This window comes from Suncus etruscus, chromosome X (genome assembly GCF_024139225.1).
Source record: "Suncus etruscus isolate mSunEtr1 chromosome X, mSunEtr1.pri.cur, whole genome shotgun sequence".
NCBI classification, from domain to species: domain Eukaryota; kingdom Metazoa; phylum Chordata; class Mammalia; order Eulipotyphla; family Soricidae; genus Suncus; species Suncus etruscus.
The window spans coordinates 14,267,114-14,284,896 of record NC_064868.1 but is presented as its reverse complement, the minus strand read 5'-3'; the positions used below and the strand labels follow the sequence as shown (position 1 = coordinate 14,284,896).

Genomic DNA, 17,783 nt, shown 5'->3' with positions numbered 1-17,783 from the left:
CACCTGTTGTGGCCTCTCTTGCCCTCCCCCCAAATATACCCAGTGGCTAAATCTCAAAAAGTTATTTCTTGCTGTAATCATGAAAAAACTGGAAGAAAGTTGAACTTTGGAGTAGAGCCTATTTTAAAAGGTTTTTATATAGATTGCAGGTGTGTATGCAAACCAGCTCCCTGTACAGGTGAGTCCTTGTGCTCAGGGAGAATTCATCCACAACCCACCGTGGTCTCTAATTGCAATCGGAAAGCACCACTTGCCTCTTAAAATCCAATGAGCAGATGTTCTGTGGAACATTTCATCATCTGTTCTCCCTAGTTGAGTATATTGGCTCAGCATTTCCATGCAGTTTCCCCCCAAATAGATTTTCATCCTGATGTCCTTCTGGACTGCATCAGGAGTCAAATAGATGGCAATTACTTTCATTACAATCCTGAAGAGTCTTTGTCACACTCCTCCTGTCGCCAGTCAAATCCTCCTACTAGTGTGTCCTTGTCTTAGCTGGTATCCGAGCAGAAACAGAATGACACCCAATAGAGTTAACAACTGAGTTTTTTTTTTCTCTCCTCAGCTTTCTGCGCTGCAAGCCAAGGTCCATTATCTCAAGTTCCTCAGTGACCTGCGATTGTATGGGGGTCGTGTGTTCAAGGCAACATTAGTGGTAAGTTCTTTTTGTTTTCTTTTTGGTTAGATTTTTTTCTTGGAAGCCATAGATAGAGGCTGCCTGATGTCACTGTGGAGGCTGCCTTGGATGGGTTGCCTCTTGTGACAAATCAGCTGAGTCTCTCTTTCAGCCTTCACATCTAATTGACTACACTGCAGGATAAAATATCAGAAGAAATGCTAAGTGAGATGCCAGTGCAGAAAATGCTCTGGAAAGAGAACTTTGGAAAACATAGAGCACTGGGGCATTCTAATGGTGTCTGGCTTTTCAAAAGTTGGACCAGAAGTTTCTTTCCCATTAAACAAAGAAAAAGAACCTCATGCTTTCAAAAGCACAGCTCATGATTATGAATCTCCATGCTATGATAACATTTACTTTCTACATTATTCATAATTTATCAGTGCCTTGAGGCAGTCATCTACTAGTTCTTCTAATTGGATGATTGAGTACAGTGAAACCCAGCAACACTTTTAAAAGAAAATATAATCTTAGAAAAACAGACTCCACAAATTCATCTTGGCATTGTGCTTCAGAGGTCTAAAATTTTGAAGTTTTGTCCCCTTCTCCCCAGCAGGCAGAAAAGCGCTCCGAAGTGACTCTCCTGGTTGGGCCCCGATATGGCATAAGCCACGTCATCAACACCAAAACCAACCTCGTGGCTCTGTTAGCCGATTTCAGCCATGTTAACCGAATTGAGATGTTTACTGAAGAAGAGAGCTTGGTGAGGGTGGAGCTCCATGTCCTGGATGTGAAGGTATGTCTTTTGCAGGCATGGCCTTGATTAAAACAGCTCATTTCAATTTGGCTTCAAGCAAGCATACCTTCTATGCGTAGCATCAGGGATACAGTGTGGCCCAGAAATATGCCTCTACCTTAATCCCTCAGGCTCCACCCACACTATATAACCTGTACATGAGAGACAAGTGGTCAAACTTCTCTGGGCCCAGTTTCCTCATCTCCTTGAACAAGTAAATGCAGAATATATTGTTAGATTGTTAGAATTTAAGGGAAAGTTTCCCCTACAAACTTTCTAGAATGTGTTTCCTATATATGAAGAGTAAGGGTTATTGCCTCCCCACTTTTTGGGGAGGCATACCTGGCAAGTGCTCAAGGGTTATTCCTGACTCTGCATTCAGAAATCATTGCTGGCAGGTTCGAGAGACAATATGCTATGCCAGGGATCGAACACAGATTGGCCAAGTGCAAGGTAAATGTCCTACCCACCATGCTATCATCCAGCCCCTCACTCTCAATTTTCTTTAGAATCCCCATTCTCAAATGTTATATTGGGTCTTATGTGTCTATTTGGGGGCATATAGATGAAAAAAATTATATTTTTAGAATTTTGTCATTCATGGGGCCGGGCGGTGGCACTAGAGGTAAGGTACCTGTCTTGCCTGCGCTAGCCTAGGACGGACCGCGGTTCGATCCCCCGGTGTCCCATATGGTCCCCCAAGCCAGGAGCGACTTCTGAGCGCATAGCCAGGAGTAACCCCTGAGTGTTACCGGGTGTGGCCCAAAAACCAAAAAAAAAAAAAAAAAAAGAATTTTGTCATTCTTGTTGTGTTCTGTGTGCTTGGAATTGACTGATCTTACCCTATAAATATCAAAGTCATTCCATTTAGAACCATGTGAGATTATCCAGGAAAAGCATATTTTATTCCCCAAAAAGGAATTGACAGGAGATAACCTAGTCCTCCTTGCCTTTAATTCTTTTGTTGTCTCAATAAAACATGAGCCATTGGATATTGGCAATGTTCACGTATGTCATGTTTCTGTGATGGTGAGGTGGGAACACTGCATGGGAAGGAGACAGTAATTCCATAAAGGAGTGATATCAACCAGGAGAGAGGCTCTGATAACAGGCTATAGGACTATTGGAGGAGAAGAGTCAGCATCAATGGAGAACATGACAACGGGAACATGGGAAAGTTAAGCATGTGAGCTCAAACTGGTTGGCCACAGCTGATGAGATGCTCTGGGATCAACCCAGGGGGATCTAATGGTAAAGAGACCTGTAAAAGCCTGGCTTGTGAATAAAGACGTTGAAAACAATAGCCCCTTCCTAGACAAAGCGTGGAAGGAAGTGTTTATTGAAGGCAATTCATTGGAAAAATCACCTAACAGACAGGAATGACAAGATCCTACTCATGTTTCTCTGTCCCTGTCAAAGAACTAAAAAACCGTCTCAATACAAGTTGGGAGGAAAGACAGTGCAAGCCTTTAAATGGGAAATTAGATCATGTCCCTGGATGAAAATCATCCCTGTCATTTGACTTCCTGCATCCCTGTATGTGTCTCCCTTCCCTTCCCAATGTGTCCCCATGTAATTGCTCCCTGGTTTCTCTCACTTTTGCTAATATACCTTTTCAACTCTCACCTCCCAACTCAGTGAGAAAAATGGTTTGAAGTGAATGTTTCCTTCCATATGCTCCCAAGGTCCATGTCCAATTCCAATGACATAATATCACTTCCCTGTTTCCAGAAAACCAGTCCTTTGTCTCAGTTTCATTCAATCTCTTTACTACTTTTTATTCCATCTTAACAGTCATTGCCACTCCGTTTTTTACTTCTCTTCAACACTAATTTCCCTTCAAACAAAAACCTAAACTTCTCATGATGTCTCAGATTGTGGGTTCACATCTGGGAACACCTTGACTAGTGCTTTTTAATCAGTTGTTTGTTTATTTCACTTATGGCTTGGAAATATTCAGTTTAACTAGGCTTTCAAGTGAGTGTTCCCTAAATGTTTTTTTCCCCAGCAAAGCTCTCACTTTTTTCTTCTTCCCCTCATTTGTGTTTCTCCAGTGAAATGGTTACTCAAAACCTTCTTGTCTATATTCCTTAAGCACAGATAAAGCCCTTGTCACTTAAAGAAGCTTGTCAAGGATTGGAAGACTTTAACCAGTTTGTTGTCTTTTGTATAGCCCATCATTCTCTTGATGGAGTCTTCAGACGCCATGAATCTGGCCTGCCTCACTGCTGGATACTACAGACTACTTGTGGATTCCAGAAGGTCAATATTTAACATGGCCAACAAGAAAAACACAGGGGCCCAAGAAACAGGTATTTTCTTCCTGAATTCATTAAAGAACTGACCTCCCACCATCCTAACAGACAACGCAAATGACGATGTTTTTTAAAAAGTTAAAATTGTACTCTCAAAAGAAATCAAAATTCCTAATAAAGGGAACACAAAAATTCTCAATGACGTTAGATTGGGTCTAATTTTTTATGAAAATGTTAATCTTTTTCCCTACACAATTTTTATATCACTTGAAAATGCTTGACTTCTGGCTTCAAAAGCAGTGATTTATTATTGTGGAGGGAGTAAGCATCAGTCTTCATAGTGGGCTTATGGTTACCTCCCTCTTACTGGACTTCGGGTAAGAACAATCCTTCAAATGAAAGTCTCATAATTTCCACCAAGGCATTCCATTTTCAGCTGCCTTGTGAGACCTTCACTTGAGGAATTTTCTCTCCTTAAGATGCCCAAGGCCACTTGGCTAGGCACCTCCTCCTGCTGTCAGACTTGCCTTCCAGATTTTGGGAACTTTAGCAGCAGGAGGACTTGAATATAACCTAAAACTTACGTTGACCTTGGACCTAACAGGAACATACTAATCATCTTAGCTCTGCAATTGGATTATTATGATTATAAAGACATGGAGTCATTCATGTAAGCCCCTTGACAGAACCAAATAGACACCCAGTGAAGATCAAGGGGACTGCCAATGATGATACTATCATTGCTTAGTATTGATCTTCTTTTGTTTTAGAAGTTGTTTTCCCTGTTAATAGGCACTTACTAATATGGCAGGTGGACCAACATTATTTTCAGCTCAGAGCTACTGACATATGGAAAAAATAGAATTAGGAGCACCTGACTTTAGGTTTATTTTGAATAATTTGGAAACAAACTTTTGTTTGTTTTGAACATGACTCACTAGGCTCAATCTCTAGCACCCCATTGAGCCCACCAGGAACACAGAGCCAGGAATAAGCCCTGAATCTTACTAATAAATCTTGAGGAAATCAAAGTATTATTAAAAGTTATGTAATAATATGTAGATAGTTATATAGATAATATCACACTGTTTGGAATGATAGCTGGTTATGAATGCATAGAGTTCTAGGACAAAGGAAAGCCAGAGAGGAAAGAGAAATGGGCAAAGCCTGCCAGACAACTTTTCACTGACTTCTGTGCTCCAGCACCACACTAAGGAATCTGCTTTGTGTTGGTGTTTTATTGGAAATGATTTTCTTTTTCCTCATTGGTAACAATAAAAGTCTAGCTTACAAATTAAGGATTAGTGAAAGCTCTAGAATTAACACTTAATAGGATGCCCAGTAGTTCTGTTAGTAACTGACATTAGGGGGAGCCAGAGCATTAGTACAATGAATAAGGCACTTGCCTTGCACATGGATGACTTAGATTCGAGCCCCAGCATCCCATATGATCCTGAGTGCAGAACCAGGTCTAACCCCTTAGAAATTCCTGGTGTAGCTTCCAAACAAATAAAAATCATCAGTAATAGAAACAAAATGTGGAAAAAATGAGAATAAAATTGAGAGACATAAGAGAGAGCAAGTGAGTGAGTGAGCAAGAGAGAGGAAGAGAGAAAATATAATAGTTACCATCCCCAGCACCACAGAACATTCCCTGAGTCCAATAAAGCAAAGAGTGATCCCTGAAGGCAGAGCCAGAAGTAAGTCCTAAGCATCCCTGATTGTGTCTTCATAATAAAACAAAAAAGACAAGAGAAAAACACAAAAAGGAAAGGAAAAGAGACTAAAAGTAAGAATTCCTGAGAAGACACAAATGATTACAAAGAAAGTTGAGGAACTAACGGGAACTGTGAACACATTTATGACTGGTTTGGGGTTTTATTTTTTACAGTAGGGTATTTGAGGCAATTTAATGTTGACCTTTGATGTTCCAAACAGCACTTCAACAATGTGGAGTAATCTTTTCACATTATAAACCCAATGCTTATCTTTCTATTTTCAATTCCTAAAGTTTACTTTGAAAACAATTTTTCCTGGCCTTGAGAGATTGTACAAGAGTTAAGGTGCTTGCCCTATATGGAACTGACCATGGGTCACTCCCGAGAACTGCATATGTTCCACTGAGCACCATCAGGAGCAATGAACACAGAGCCAGGAGTAAACCTGGCACAGTTGAATCTGGCCCCAAAACCTAAAAAGAAATTTCCATAATGGATTGCTAACATTGTATAAGTAGAGAAATACTGAACCTGTGAGTCTAAAAATGGTAACAGTAATAAGGGTTGCAGTCTTGTCCCATTCATAGTGACTCACAATGTAATGCCTAGTAAAAAAAAATCTAGAAATAGCAAGCTTAGTTCTGAGAATTGCTGTCACTGGCAAGGAAGAAGGTTCTTAAACCTTCCAGTAATTTCTTCCAGTTCAATGCAGAGAGATAGAGTGAGAATACATGTTCCATGTATGTGCCTCCATTCTATGGGGGAAGAGAGAGAGTATGTATGTAAAATAAATCCCACACATTGTGAAATCATCCCACACATCGTATTTCTACCTCAGGTAGACAGGTCTAAAGAAGCAGGGTATATGCGAAGGATTAATTAACCAAGTCAGTCAGGAGAAAGTCATGGAGTCAATGGCTTCTCCCTAATGGTATCTCCAAGCATGCCAAGCCAAAACTGACTCTTTCTTTATTAATCCAGTACAAAATTCAACCAGGCAGGGCAAAGTAAAGTCATCCAGGTGGGCTTTACATATCAAAGATAGAGGTTTAAAAGAAAGAGGAAGATAAGGTAATGCCTTTGTTTTGTCTTAATAGCTGGGTGTCATCTTCTGAGAGAGAAAGAGAGGGAGAGAACAGAGGTGGGGTGAAAAGAGAAAATAAGCAGATGGACTATTCCAGAGAACAACTTCTTGATATAAATTGAGCAACACCAGATATTTAGCATACTGTGATAGGGTCTTCAGAAATAGTCAAACAGGGGCACAGCAGTAGGGCATTAGCCTTGCATGCGGCTGACCCAGGAGGGGCCCGGTTATATTCAAGGCATCCCATATGGTCCCCAGCCTGCCAGGGGAGATTTCTGAGTACAGATCCAGGAGTGAACCCTGACTCCACTGGGTGTGGCCCAGAAACCAATCAATGAAACAATAAATAAAGTTTAAAGAGAAATGGTCAAACAACACTCCTGAGATTTAATAGAGTGAACAGGCCTGAACAGCAGGTAAAGCACTTGCCTTACACACAGCTGACCCAGGTTCAGTCCTCAGCATCCCATATGGACCCCCAAATACCACCAAGAGTGATTCCTGAGCACAGAACCAGGAATAACCCCTGAGCATTAAAGAGTGTGACCACCCCCCAAAAAAACAAAGTAAATAAATAGAATGAAGCTTATTTAGTCAAGTTTTTCCCTACTCTTTTATTCTCCCACTGTGAAAAATGAGTCCATGGTACAGATCCTAATTTCCAAGTCACAACCTTCCAAGCCTCCAAATCAGTCCAGAAGCCTAAAGAGTGCCTTCCTCTTGTGGAAGAAAATCAACTTTAAGTGTGTATTTTCTCCTTGTCTCAATGTGATCAAAGACCTCAATCAGGATCTGAGAAATAAGCCTCATATTTTTCCTCTCTGTTTTGAAAATTAACCTTTAAGTCAGGGGGTCTCAAACTCAGTTTACCTGGGGGCCTCAGGAGGCAAAGTCAGGGTGATCCTTGAGTGCAAAGTCAGTAGTAAGCCTTGAACATTGGGGGGTGTGACCCAAACAACTAAAACAAAACAAAACAAAAAAAGATTCCTCTAGGGCAGGGCCACAAAATGTTGTACAGAGGGCCGCAAATGGCCGGTGGGCTGCGAGTTTGAGACCCTTGCTTTAAGTGCTTCTAAAATCCCTGAATCCACATAATCCTGTGTCTCTGGCCCTTGGGCCCTAGGAAGATCATGTATCTCTTAACTTGCTTTCGTTCTCTTGGTTGAAAATTGTGGATTTGGTGGGGTAAAGTTTGTTCCTATAAATAAAGTTTTATTTAAAATAGACCATGAACATTATATTCCTAGTGTTACCATAGAAAATCATCACAGGGCCAGAGCAGTGGCACAATCGGTAAGGCATCTGCCTTGCCCATGCTAGCCTAGGACAGACTGTGGTTTGATCCCCTGGTATCCCATCTGGTCCCCAAGTCAAGAGAAATTTCTGAGCGCATAGCCACCTGAGCGCCACCGACTATGGCCCAAAAATAAAAAAAAATCTTCACAAGCTTGGGAATATAACATAACAGAAATTTATTCTCTCACAATTTGTGGGGCCAGAAGCCCAAAATTTAGCTGTTGTAGAACTATGCTTCCTTGAAAGATTCTAGAAGCAAATCTTACTTGCGTCTTCTCGCTTCTATTACTACCAACGTTCTTTGATAAATAGTTATAGAGTATTGCTGAATAATTATGGAGTATTTTCCAATTGGATTTTCCTTCTGTGTGACACTAATCTCTCTCAGCTTGGATTTGGGGTTCATAGTAAATTCAGGGTGACCTTATCCTGAGATCCTTATTTTCAACTATAAATATATATTTTTCCAAATAAGATCACAAAGTGGAAACATCCTTTCTCTGGGTTGGGTTCCCATTTATCATACCGTTTCCATCTGTATTTCAGCAGAATTCAGCAATTGCTTCACTAAGCAGTTGACCCGAAGAACCTGAAATATGTGAAATCTGGCTTTTCCTTTATAAAACTGGTTTGCTGATCTGTGAATGAAACCCAGATCTCTATCTATCAAGGCTTTGATGAACTACTGTCCTTCCTCTCAACAATACACACAGGCACAGATAGACCAATCATAATCTAAGTTGTTATTAGTAAAGCAATGCTAATCCTCTCACTCCTGCAAAGTACATATATTATTTCATGCAAATATAACTAGTATATAACTCAGTATCTTCATAATTATGCCCTTCTGACTATTCATGAAAATAATGTATTTAGTAAAATAACTGAAAATATTTTTACCATTACATCCATTGTATAATTTGATTTCTGAAAACCAAAAACATTTTTCAGAACACCTGACTTTTCCCCATTTATCATTTTTTTGTTTTTGTTTTTGTTTTTTGTTTTTGGGTCACACCCGGCAGCGCTCAGGGGCCACTCCCAGCTCCATGCTCAGAAATCGCTCCTGGCAGGCTCAGGGGACCAATAGGATGCTGGGATTCAAACCAATGATCTTCTGCATGAAAGGCAAACACCTTACCTCCATGCTATCTCTCTGGCCCCTCCCCATTTATCTTACAGCCTGATGTGACTATTGTCCAAACTAGGGCCAGGAAGCCATTTGCAGAAACAGAGGAGAATAGTTGGACCTGAAATTGCCTTCCAATGTTGCCTCTGCAGTCTTCAGAGCAATTTTCACAGAATGTCCTAGTGCCCTGTCGGGTTAAATATCATAGCTCATCAGAATTCCACATCCAGATTCCCTGCAGAAAGACCCTTGAAGAACTTACAAAATAACAATTTTTAAATTAGGCTTTTGCCATTTTTAATTCATAGGATAGAGCCAGGAGTAACCCTGAGCATATTGGATGTGCCTCCCCAATTTTTTTTATTAAAAAATGAAACAGAAATAAGTCCTTGGGAGTGTCAACCCAATAATGTCTGTCCATGACTCTTTCTCTTCAGGAGCTGAAAGCAAAGGAAAACATAACCTCGTGGGCACAGACTGGAACTGTATACCCCAAATGACCACCTTTATTGGCGAGGGGGAACAAGAAGCCCAGATCACATACATCGATTCCAAACAGAAGGCAGTGGAGATTGCTGACAGCCCTCTGTGTCCCAAAGATCACCGGCACCTATATGTGGACAGCACCTACTGTCCAGAGGCCCTTGGCCAGCCACTGGCCCCATCAGGGGATGTTCCATGCGAGGCTGACTATAGAGGTCTAGCTCAGCGCTCACTTTTGACCTTCTCGGGCTCAGACACTATAAAGAAAGCACAGGAGTCTCCGAGAGGAGCTAAAGTGTCCTTTATTTTTGGGGATCTGGCCTTGGATGAGAGTCTTACGCCCCCAGCTCTAGGCTATGAGCAACTCTTGGAGGAGTCCCCAGAGCTGCTGGAGAAGCAGAGAAACCTCTACATCAGTAGTGCCAATGACATGAAAAACTTAGATCTCGCTCCTGACCCGGACAGCATCCAGTTTGTGGCAAATTCTGTTTATGCAAACATCGGCGATGTGAAGACCTTTGAGGCCGCCGGAGGCATTGAGGAACCCCTCTTGCATGACATCTGCTACTCTGAAAACACCGACGATGTGGAGGATGAGGATGAGGTGAGCTGTGAGGAGGACCTGGTGGTGGGAGAGATGAGCCGGCCTGCCCTGCTCAACCTCCCTGGGTCAAGTGATGACATCATCGACCTCACATCGCTGCCCCCGCCAGAAGGTGATGACAATGAGGATGACTTCCTGCTGCGCTCCTTGAACATGGCCATCGCTGCCCCGCCTCCTGGCTTCCGAGATAGTTCTGATGAGGAAGACTCACAGAGCCAGGCTGCTGCCCTCCATGACGACAAGGAACCAGGCAGCAACCTGCAGAAGGACGAGATCCCTGTGTCCCTCATCGATGCTGTGCCCACCAGCTCCGAGGGCAAGGGAGACAAGGGGCTGGAGAGCACCGTGGTTTCCACACTGGATGCCCTGGGAGCACTGGCCAGCTCAGAAGAACAACAGACCAGGGACAATTCAGGTTCTTTCACAATCGTTACATTTATTCACTGATAGCCATGCCACTGCATCCTCACAAGCCCGCTGTCCTGGGAGGCCCCACTCTCCATTTCACGCATGCCCCATTTCATTCATGTGCTGAAACTCCCATCGTGGCTTATTTTGTGTGTGTATCTGGTTTCCTTTGTTGTTGTTGCTGCTGCTGCTGCTATTTGGAAACACATGGCATGTTTGCTCCCCATGTCTGGAACAACCATTACAATAAATGCCTAAATCCTTACTGAAAGGGGAAACAGCCTGCTCTTCCTTTAAATGCTAGTGAGTCCCATTTGCTTTCGTGTCTCCCAGGCCTCTGCTGCTCCCCCATTAATGACTCGGTTCTTGTTTCTTTATGGCATGTAGGTGTGGCCATCCTGCGGGCCTATAGTCCTGAGTCTTCTTCAGACTCAGGCAATGAAACTAACTCTTCTGAAATGACGGAGAGTTCTGAACTGGCCACGGCCCAGAAGCAGTCCGAAAACCTCTCCCGCATGTTTTTGGCCGCTCACGAAGGCTACCAGCCCCTTCCTGAAGAGCAGACAGAGTTCCCCACGTCCAAAGCCCCCCCTGGGAGCTTGCCTCCAAAGGCCAGCCGTGCAGCCACTGACCTCCCGCCCAAAGTTGTGCCTTCCAAGCAGATCCTTCACTCAGACCACATGGAGATGGAGCCTGAAACGATGGAGACCAAGTCGGTCACGGACTACTTTAGCAAACTGCACATGGGGTCCGTGGTATACTCCTGCACCAGCAAACGGAAAAGCAAGCTTGCAGATGCAGAGAGCAAGGCGCCCCCCAGCGTCAATTTGCCAGGGAAAAAACAGCAGGGGACCAAGACCCCAGAGCCTGAGGAGGAAGCCAAAGGGAAATGTGGAGCCGGAGCTTCGAGAGACAGTCAACACCTGAGCACTTTCAACCTGGAGAGAACTGCCTTCCGCAAGGACAGCCAAAGATGGTATGTAGCCCCCGACGGAGCAGGTGTGGAGAAGGCTGGACTGGAAGCAGCCACGGGCATTACCTTTCCCAGAGCTTCTGGCCTGGGCTCTCGGGAGACCGAAGTGAAGGAGGAAGGCGCTTCTGCAGTAGAAGCCAGTGACATCACAGTCTGTGCATCTTCAGCCAAAGACTTAGAAACCCCAGAGGATGCTGAGCGGCCTCCCTGTGACCACCAGTCCAAGCTGCCCGAAGCTGAAGAAGGAGTGGCCCACCTTTGTGATTACCATTTGGCCAAGCGCATGTCATCGCTCCAAAGTGAGGGGCATTTCTCTCTCCAGAGCTCCCAAGGCTCCTCGGTGGATGCAGGCTGTGGCACGGGCAGCAGCAGCAGCACTTGTGCCACCCCAGTGGAGTCCCCACAATGCCCCTCCATGGGGAAACACCTGATGCCAGATGAGAGAGCCCAAGGGCTGCCCCCTCATGGCGCCCCCTTCAAGGACCTGCACCCACAGACAGAAGGGATGTGTCCACGGGGGCCAGTGCCTGCTCTGCACACAGCCATTAATACCGAACCCCTGTTTGGCACTTTGAGAGATGGATGTCATCGGCTCCCCAAGATTAAGGAAACCACAGGTACAGCAGTGATGGATTTAGTGCTTGATTTGCTGGGAGCTTGTAAAACAAACTTAACTGGCAACCTAAGCATAAAGGGTGGGAGACAAGTTAGCCCGGGTAGGAAGGCCACAGAGTGGTGGCCAAGTCAACTGTCACTCAGCAACTTCCCATGGTTAAAATTAAAGACCTAAGTGTCTAGATCTGAAGCAATAGCATAAAGGGCATTGGCCTTTTCAATGCTTGCCCAGTGCTTGTTTTTAGTATTTTCATCTGGCATACCTCAGTGTCAGGAAGTGTCTGGGTGATGTAGAAACAAGAATACAGATACCTTCAGTGTCAGCCTTCACAGTTCTAGGCTCCATTGGCACTTGAACCTCTCACAGATCCACCTGGCCATCCGTCAGGGGGTAAAACCATATTCCCTTTCACACTTTTCTACTTCAGGCCACACAGTCAAGAGTATCTTTTCCATAGAGAAGCTATCTTCGAGAGTGTAGCTGGGCCAGTTTCTATTCCTATTTTTGGATTCTCACCTTTCTCAAAACCCACCCACCAGCTTCACCTGCCTTAAGAAAGCAAGTGTCTGTGCATTGTGCTAAATCCATCATCCAAGAGTATCTTTAGGTTGCAGCGATTGAATCACCCTGTTTAAGCCTTTGAAATTGAAATTGATGAAGACCCTTTAGCCAGGTTATTTGTTGCGCTTATGGAAATTCTATGAGATGGAGGGAGATTATTTTCTTCATATGACTTTTATGAGAAAAGTTAAGCCACTCCTAATATCTCAACTTCAGAGCCTATATCAGGCAAACCTCACAGGGTGCTCTGAAAAAGATAAATTTGGGGGTACCAGGTTTGCATACTACTAACCCTGGTCCCATCTTCAGCATTGCATCTGGTCCCTTGGGCACCACCAGAGGTCACCCTTGAGCACCGAGCCGGGAGTAAGCCCCGAACACCACTGGATATGGCTCAAAATAAATAACTAAATTAGCCTGGAGCACGAGGGTGTGACTCAATGGTAGAGAATTGACGTGTGTGTATGTATGTGTATGTGAGGGCCTAAGTTCCATCCCAGTACCACAAAGGAAAAAGAGTTTTCCTATTTAATTCTCATTTATTCAGTTAATAATTTATTATTTTTATTATTTTATTTATTAAATTTTTATTATTAATAATTTATTCAGTTATTAATAAGGTAGCTCTGGCCAGGATTGACCAAACTCTCAATAAAATTTAAATGCCCTCTATATGCTATACATACAGGGCATGTCTTTGACACTGCCTGCCTGAACTTTCAGAGACAAATATTAGAAGCCAGATCATTCCTGAAATTCCAGCTTCCCTTCAAGTATTTGGCATTTCTAGGCCATTTCAACTGAGCTGGGAGTTGCAGCAGTAATAGGTAATCTGAAATGGATTGAGATGGAAATGTGTTTTGAGCTCTCAGAAGGCTGTGGTTGGAAAGCACGTGATTCCCAAGAAGAGCAACTGTTCTAAAGGCCTCCTTGAGAAATGACAGGCACTACAAAGTGAGGACAGGAAGCCAGCCATGGCAGTGGTGCTTAATAATTCTCTCTGCTTTTCTCCTGCCCCTAGTGTAGCTTTGACAGAGCCTGGGAAGGAAGGACGAGGAGGCATGCCTTCAGCTTGGTCGCAACATCCCGAAGTTGATCTCATCCTGCTACCATCAAATATCCACTTGGAATCCAAGGTGCCAATTCCAAATCCAGACCCTCATGAATTCTCCCAAGCAAACGAGGCATATGGAGAGGCTGTGAGCTGGCAGTCACTGGAGCTGAGATGGGGTAGCCATCTCCGGACACCCCCCAGCCAGAGGTCTCTGAGACGGAGCAGTGGTATCCTCTTGGGATCGGTCAGTTTGGAGACCTTGCAAGACAGAGCCCAGGGTGTAGTCAGCTTCAAGTGTCCAGGGATCACAGAAGCACAGGAGGCCCCTTCAGAGAGGCCAGCAGAGCTCCCTCTGGGGAAGAAGCTCACCAGAAATTTTTCCCAAAGCTCCATGCACATTAGCAGCGAGGGAAAGGCTCCCAAAAGGCCCCACGGGGCTCACAAAAACTCCAAGTTGTATAGAACATTACCATTGTGGAAGCTAGAAGGCAACACTTGGAGATGCAGGGGACCTTTCAGCTACTGCTTTCAGAGTCAAGGGCAGGAGGAAGAAGGTGAGGAGGAAGATGAGAAAAAAGAGGCCACTCACCAGGTCTCCTGCCTCTACCGCCCTCAGCTAATTCAAGCCCAGTCTCAACTCACCAGCCTGCCCCTGGCTGTTGGGAGTCCGAAGCAAGGAGAGGAGCAGCCAGAAGGGTCCAATGACATGAACTTCAGCAGCCTGGCTTTTGATGCTCAGATTGCACGAATAAATGCCCTCAAGGAGAGCACATATGCAATGCCCGATGGGTTCCTTGCAGCCCAGAATGATGCCAATGAGCTGCTCTGCCTTGTCAGGGCAACCAAGGGGAAGCGAGAGCAGCCCCATCAGGAAGTGTATGACCTGACGCTTTCTCAGTACAAGCAACTGTTAGCCATTGAGTCCCGACAGCTGGGAAGTGCCTGCAGGAAGATGGCAATGGCCGAAAAAAGCCCCGAGGAGATGCTCCTGGCTATGACCTCCAGCTTTCAAGTGCTCTGTTGCCTAACGGAAGCTTGCATGCGATTAGTTAAAGTCGTGAACTCTGAGGTACAACGGCAGGAAATCGTGGTGAAGATTGACGAGGTTGTCATCAACTACATTTGCCTCCTGAAAGCTGCAGAGGCAGCCACCGGGAAGACTCCTGGGGATGCCAACGTTGGACTCTCGTCGCGACATTCAACCACCATGGCCGCTCTCGTAAGCACACTAACACGTTCTCTCAAGATGCTTTTAAATAAATAAAAGTCCAAAAGTCACGTTGTCATAATCTACCTTTGCAAAGCCATACATGAATTTTTATTTCCCTTCTGTGTACGATGAACAGATGTCTCCTTTCTTCTCTCTGTATATTTTGTTATTTTATATAAAATAGGAGATAAAAGTCACACTGATGAAATGTGGAAATGTACTAATTCATGTGTTCTGTTTATAGTAGACATAAATATACACACATGTGAAAGAAGTTAACAAGAAAGTGATGCCATGTGGCTATTTTTCAGAGTTGAAACTCCAGGTCTATGCTGTGAAATTCTAATGTGTTCACACAAAACAATCAATCCTATCCCCTCCTCTCCCAAGCAGATACTTGGAAACTATATTGTTTGTATATTTAGAAGTGAAAAAAAGAAAGAAAAAAGTGTATCCAAAACGCAATTTATGTTTTAAAATTATGATTTTGAAGCACTGGAAATAGCAAAACAACATTTAAAATTCAAAAAGCTATTGTGAATGATTCGAGAATATATATATAATAAATAAATTTTGGGCTCATAGTCTTTGGTCATCCTATGCTTTTTTCCAAGAATCCTACCTAACTAGCACTCACATATGTTATTTGGTCTAGAGAGGGGGTGGAGATGGATTCTGTTGTGTCAACACACATGCTCTTTATGGTAAAATGGAAGTAACTCCTGTATAGAATGGGGGAAAGCATGGCAGGTTCCTAGTTCCAGCATATCTTTATTTCTTAAAAGGAAAGAAATTAGTGACATCAAAATTCAGTTGTTTGATGAAAGGAGAGATCTGCTTTGACTAAATGTCAAATATATATAGATATATATATAAACCAAAGACCTTATCTCCCTTCCCAACTCTACCCTGAAACTTAGAATTCCCTTAAGAGTGACAAACATTTAGTAAAGCACTTGTAAACTCGCAGAAAGAAACATTTGACAATCATGAAAAGTCTGTGTAGATGTAGTAATATGACGCAAAACACACACCAGCCTGTGAGCCCCAGTTGAGCTCCCAGCTCTCAGCACAGAGCCTCATACCACCCCTCCTCCATTGTGACCGACGCTGCCAACCAAATTTACAATTACAGCCTCAAATTGGGACAAAATCTCAAATCTGGAATGTGCCAGAAAATCAGCAAGAGATGTCTGCTCTAATATAGAAGCGATGAGTAAATTAAAATAGTAAAATATTTGTCAAACATTTCAATCTGATAGAAATATTGAAGCTAGGAAAACAAAACAAAACACAACTCAGAAGTGGTCACTTTGACCACTGAGAGAATACAAGGAAGTTTTCTAAAATATCTGAGACAAAGCAAAACGATGCAAGTTCTGCAGCTGTAAAATCAAATTGACATGTACTTCTTAACCTATTCAGTACCCAAGCACAATTTATGTGCGCCAATACTCCTACTAATATCTAGCTGGTTGCTTTTTAGGAGGGGGCCAGGAATAGGTATTTTCATTTTTTTTTGCCTACTGGGCAGGAGGCCTAACAGTCCACAGTGGCTTTCTCTTTCATCAATTGTTTCATAGAGACTCAATAACAGAAACTACACATATTTATTGATGGTAGCAAACAAAAGGAGTTAGATGTGTATTATAAACTATGTTTCAATAATGAACTATTTTATTATGATAAACATTGGTGTGCTATTGAGAATATAAATGGTGTGTACTGTGGACATTTTTTGCTAAATATTATTCTGTGTACTAAAATACTAACAATAGGATGTGTGTTCTATGTCAGCTAATGTGCTTAACATCACACATATATTATCTCATTTAATCATCCTAACAACCTTATGGTTTGAACACTACCATTACTTCTCTATGTAGGCAATATGGTTTGGTAGTTAAGGACATGGGGTCTGGGGTCAGAAACTTCTTTGTTTAAATTTGGACTCTGCTATTTTCTAGCCCTTCATCTTGGGAAAGCTAATACATATTTTTCTAAGTCACAATTTCCTCATTGTAAAATGGACATCAATAATAAGCTCTATTTCCATAGGGTTGTCATGACTTTTCAGTAATACTTATGTATGTATGTAAAGCTATCACAATACCTGGCAGAGAGCAAATACTCAATGTTAGCTATTATTATCATAAGCATTATGTTCAATATATTGCCCAAGATAATATGTGGGGGATGTTTGTTTTCTATGCATATTGTATCCTGCCTCTTTGTACAGAATACATTATGTGTACTGCATATGTATAAGCAAGTGTACAAGGAAGTGATGATTCATGTTCCAATCACATGTCCAGTTATAACCAATTCCCAGCCCATTCCAGTTCTTTGAAAAGCCTCAATCAAATAGCTCTGGCTCTTTCTAATCAATCTTCTTGACCTCTGGGGTGTTCCAATAAGTTTCTGTTTCTTATAAGTGGACTCTTTACTATATTGAAAACTCAAGGGACCCCATTCACAAAGTGTTGGGCTCCTAAGTGGGGTCCAGGTTGCCTCGAGTATAGGAAGAATATATAAGAATGATCCTTGTGTTTATTTTTATCTAGCCTTTTTTATGTTTGTGTATGTTTTATAATGGCATAAAAGTACAGTGGTATATGTACATCATTTTAAATAAATAAAGAAATAAGCATATGCCTGGTGCATGGATGCAAAAATTTTGTCTCAGGTAGGGTAGCCATCACTCAACTTTGGAGATCACCAAAGTAGAGAAAGAAACTTCCTCACATTCACGGTCCTTTACGTCTGACTTTCAGTCTGCTTTTTCAAGTGTATCACCTACTGTTGTTTTAATTACAAAATGTCCAAACACATAAGTAGCCAGTTGATTTTTACTCCCCACATACGAATACACATCTGATCTCATTCTCTAGTCTCCGGATGCACATCTGATCTCAATTCTCTAGTCCTCAGGCCTCTTTTCACAATCTATGTAGAAACAAATCTACACATTAATCCA

At 42.8% G+C, this 17,783-nt stretch overlaps 1 protein-coding gene across 1 annotated transcript in view; it reads left to right on the top strand.

The window, feature by feature from the left end:
* The window catches only part of FRMPD4 (FERM and PDZ domain containing 4), a 614,936-nt gene extending 597,478 nt beyond the window's left edge, over nucleotides 1-17,458 (top strand). Inside the window, exons 12-17 of the mRNA XM_049767089.1 lie at nucleotides 566-655; nucleotides 1,230-1,412; nucleotides 3,586-3,724; nucleotides 9,335-10,399; nucleotides 10,780-11,982; nucleotides 13,569-17,458. Coding sequence (XP_049623046.1) covers nucleotides 566-655; nucleotides 1,230-1,412; nucleotides 3,586-3,724; nucleotides 9,335-10,399; nucleotides 10,780-11,982; nucleotides 13,569-14,860 — 3,972 coding nt within the window. The 3' untranslated portion in view covers nucleotides 14,861-17,458. The remainder of the gene's footprint in view (nucleotides 1-565; nucleotides 656-1,229; nucleotides 1,413-3,585; nucleotides 3,725-9,334; nucleotides 10,400-10,779; nucleotides 11,983-13,568) is intronic.
* The last annotated feature ends 325 nt before the right edge of the window (nucleotides 17,459-17,783 follow it).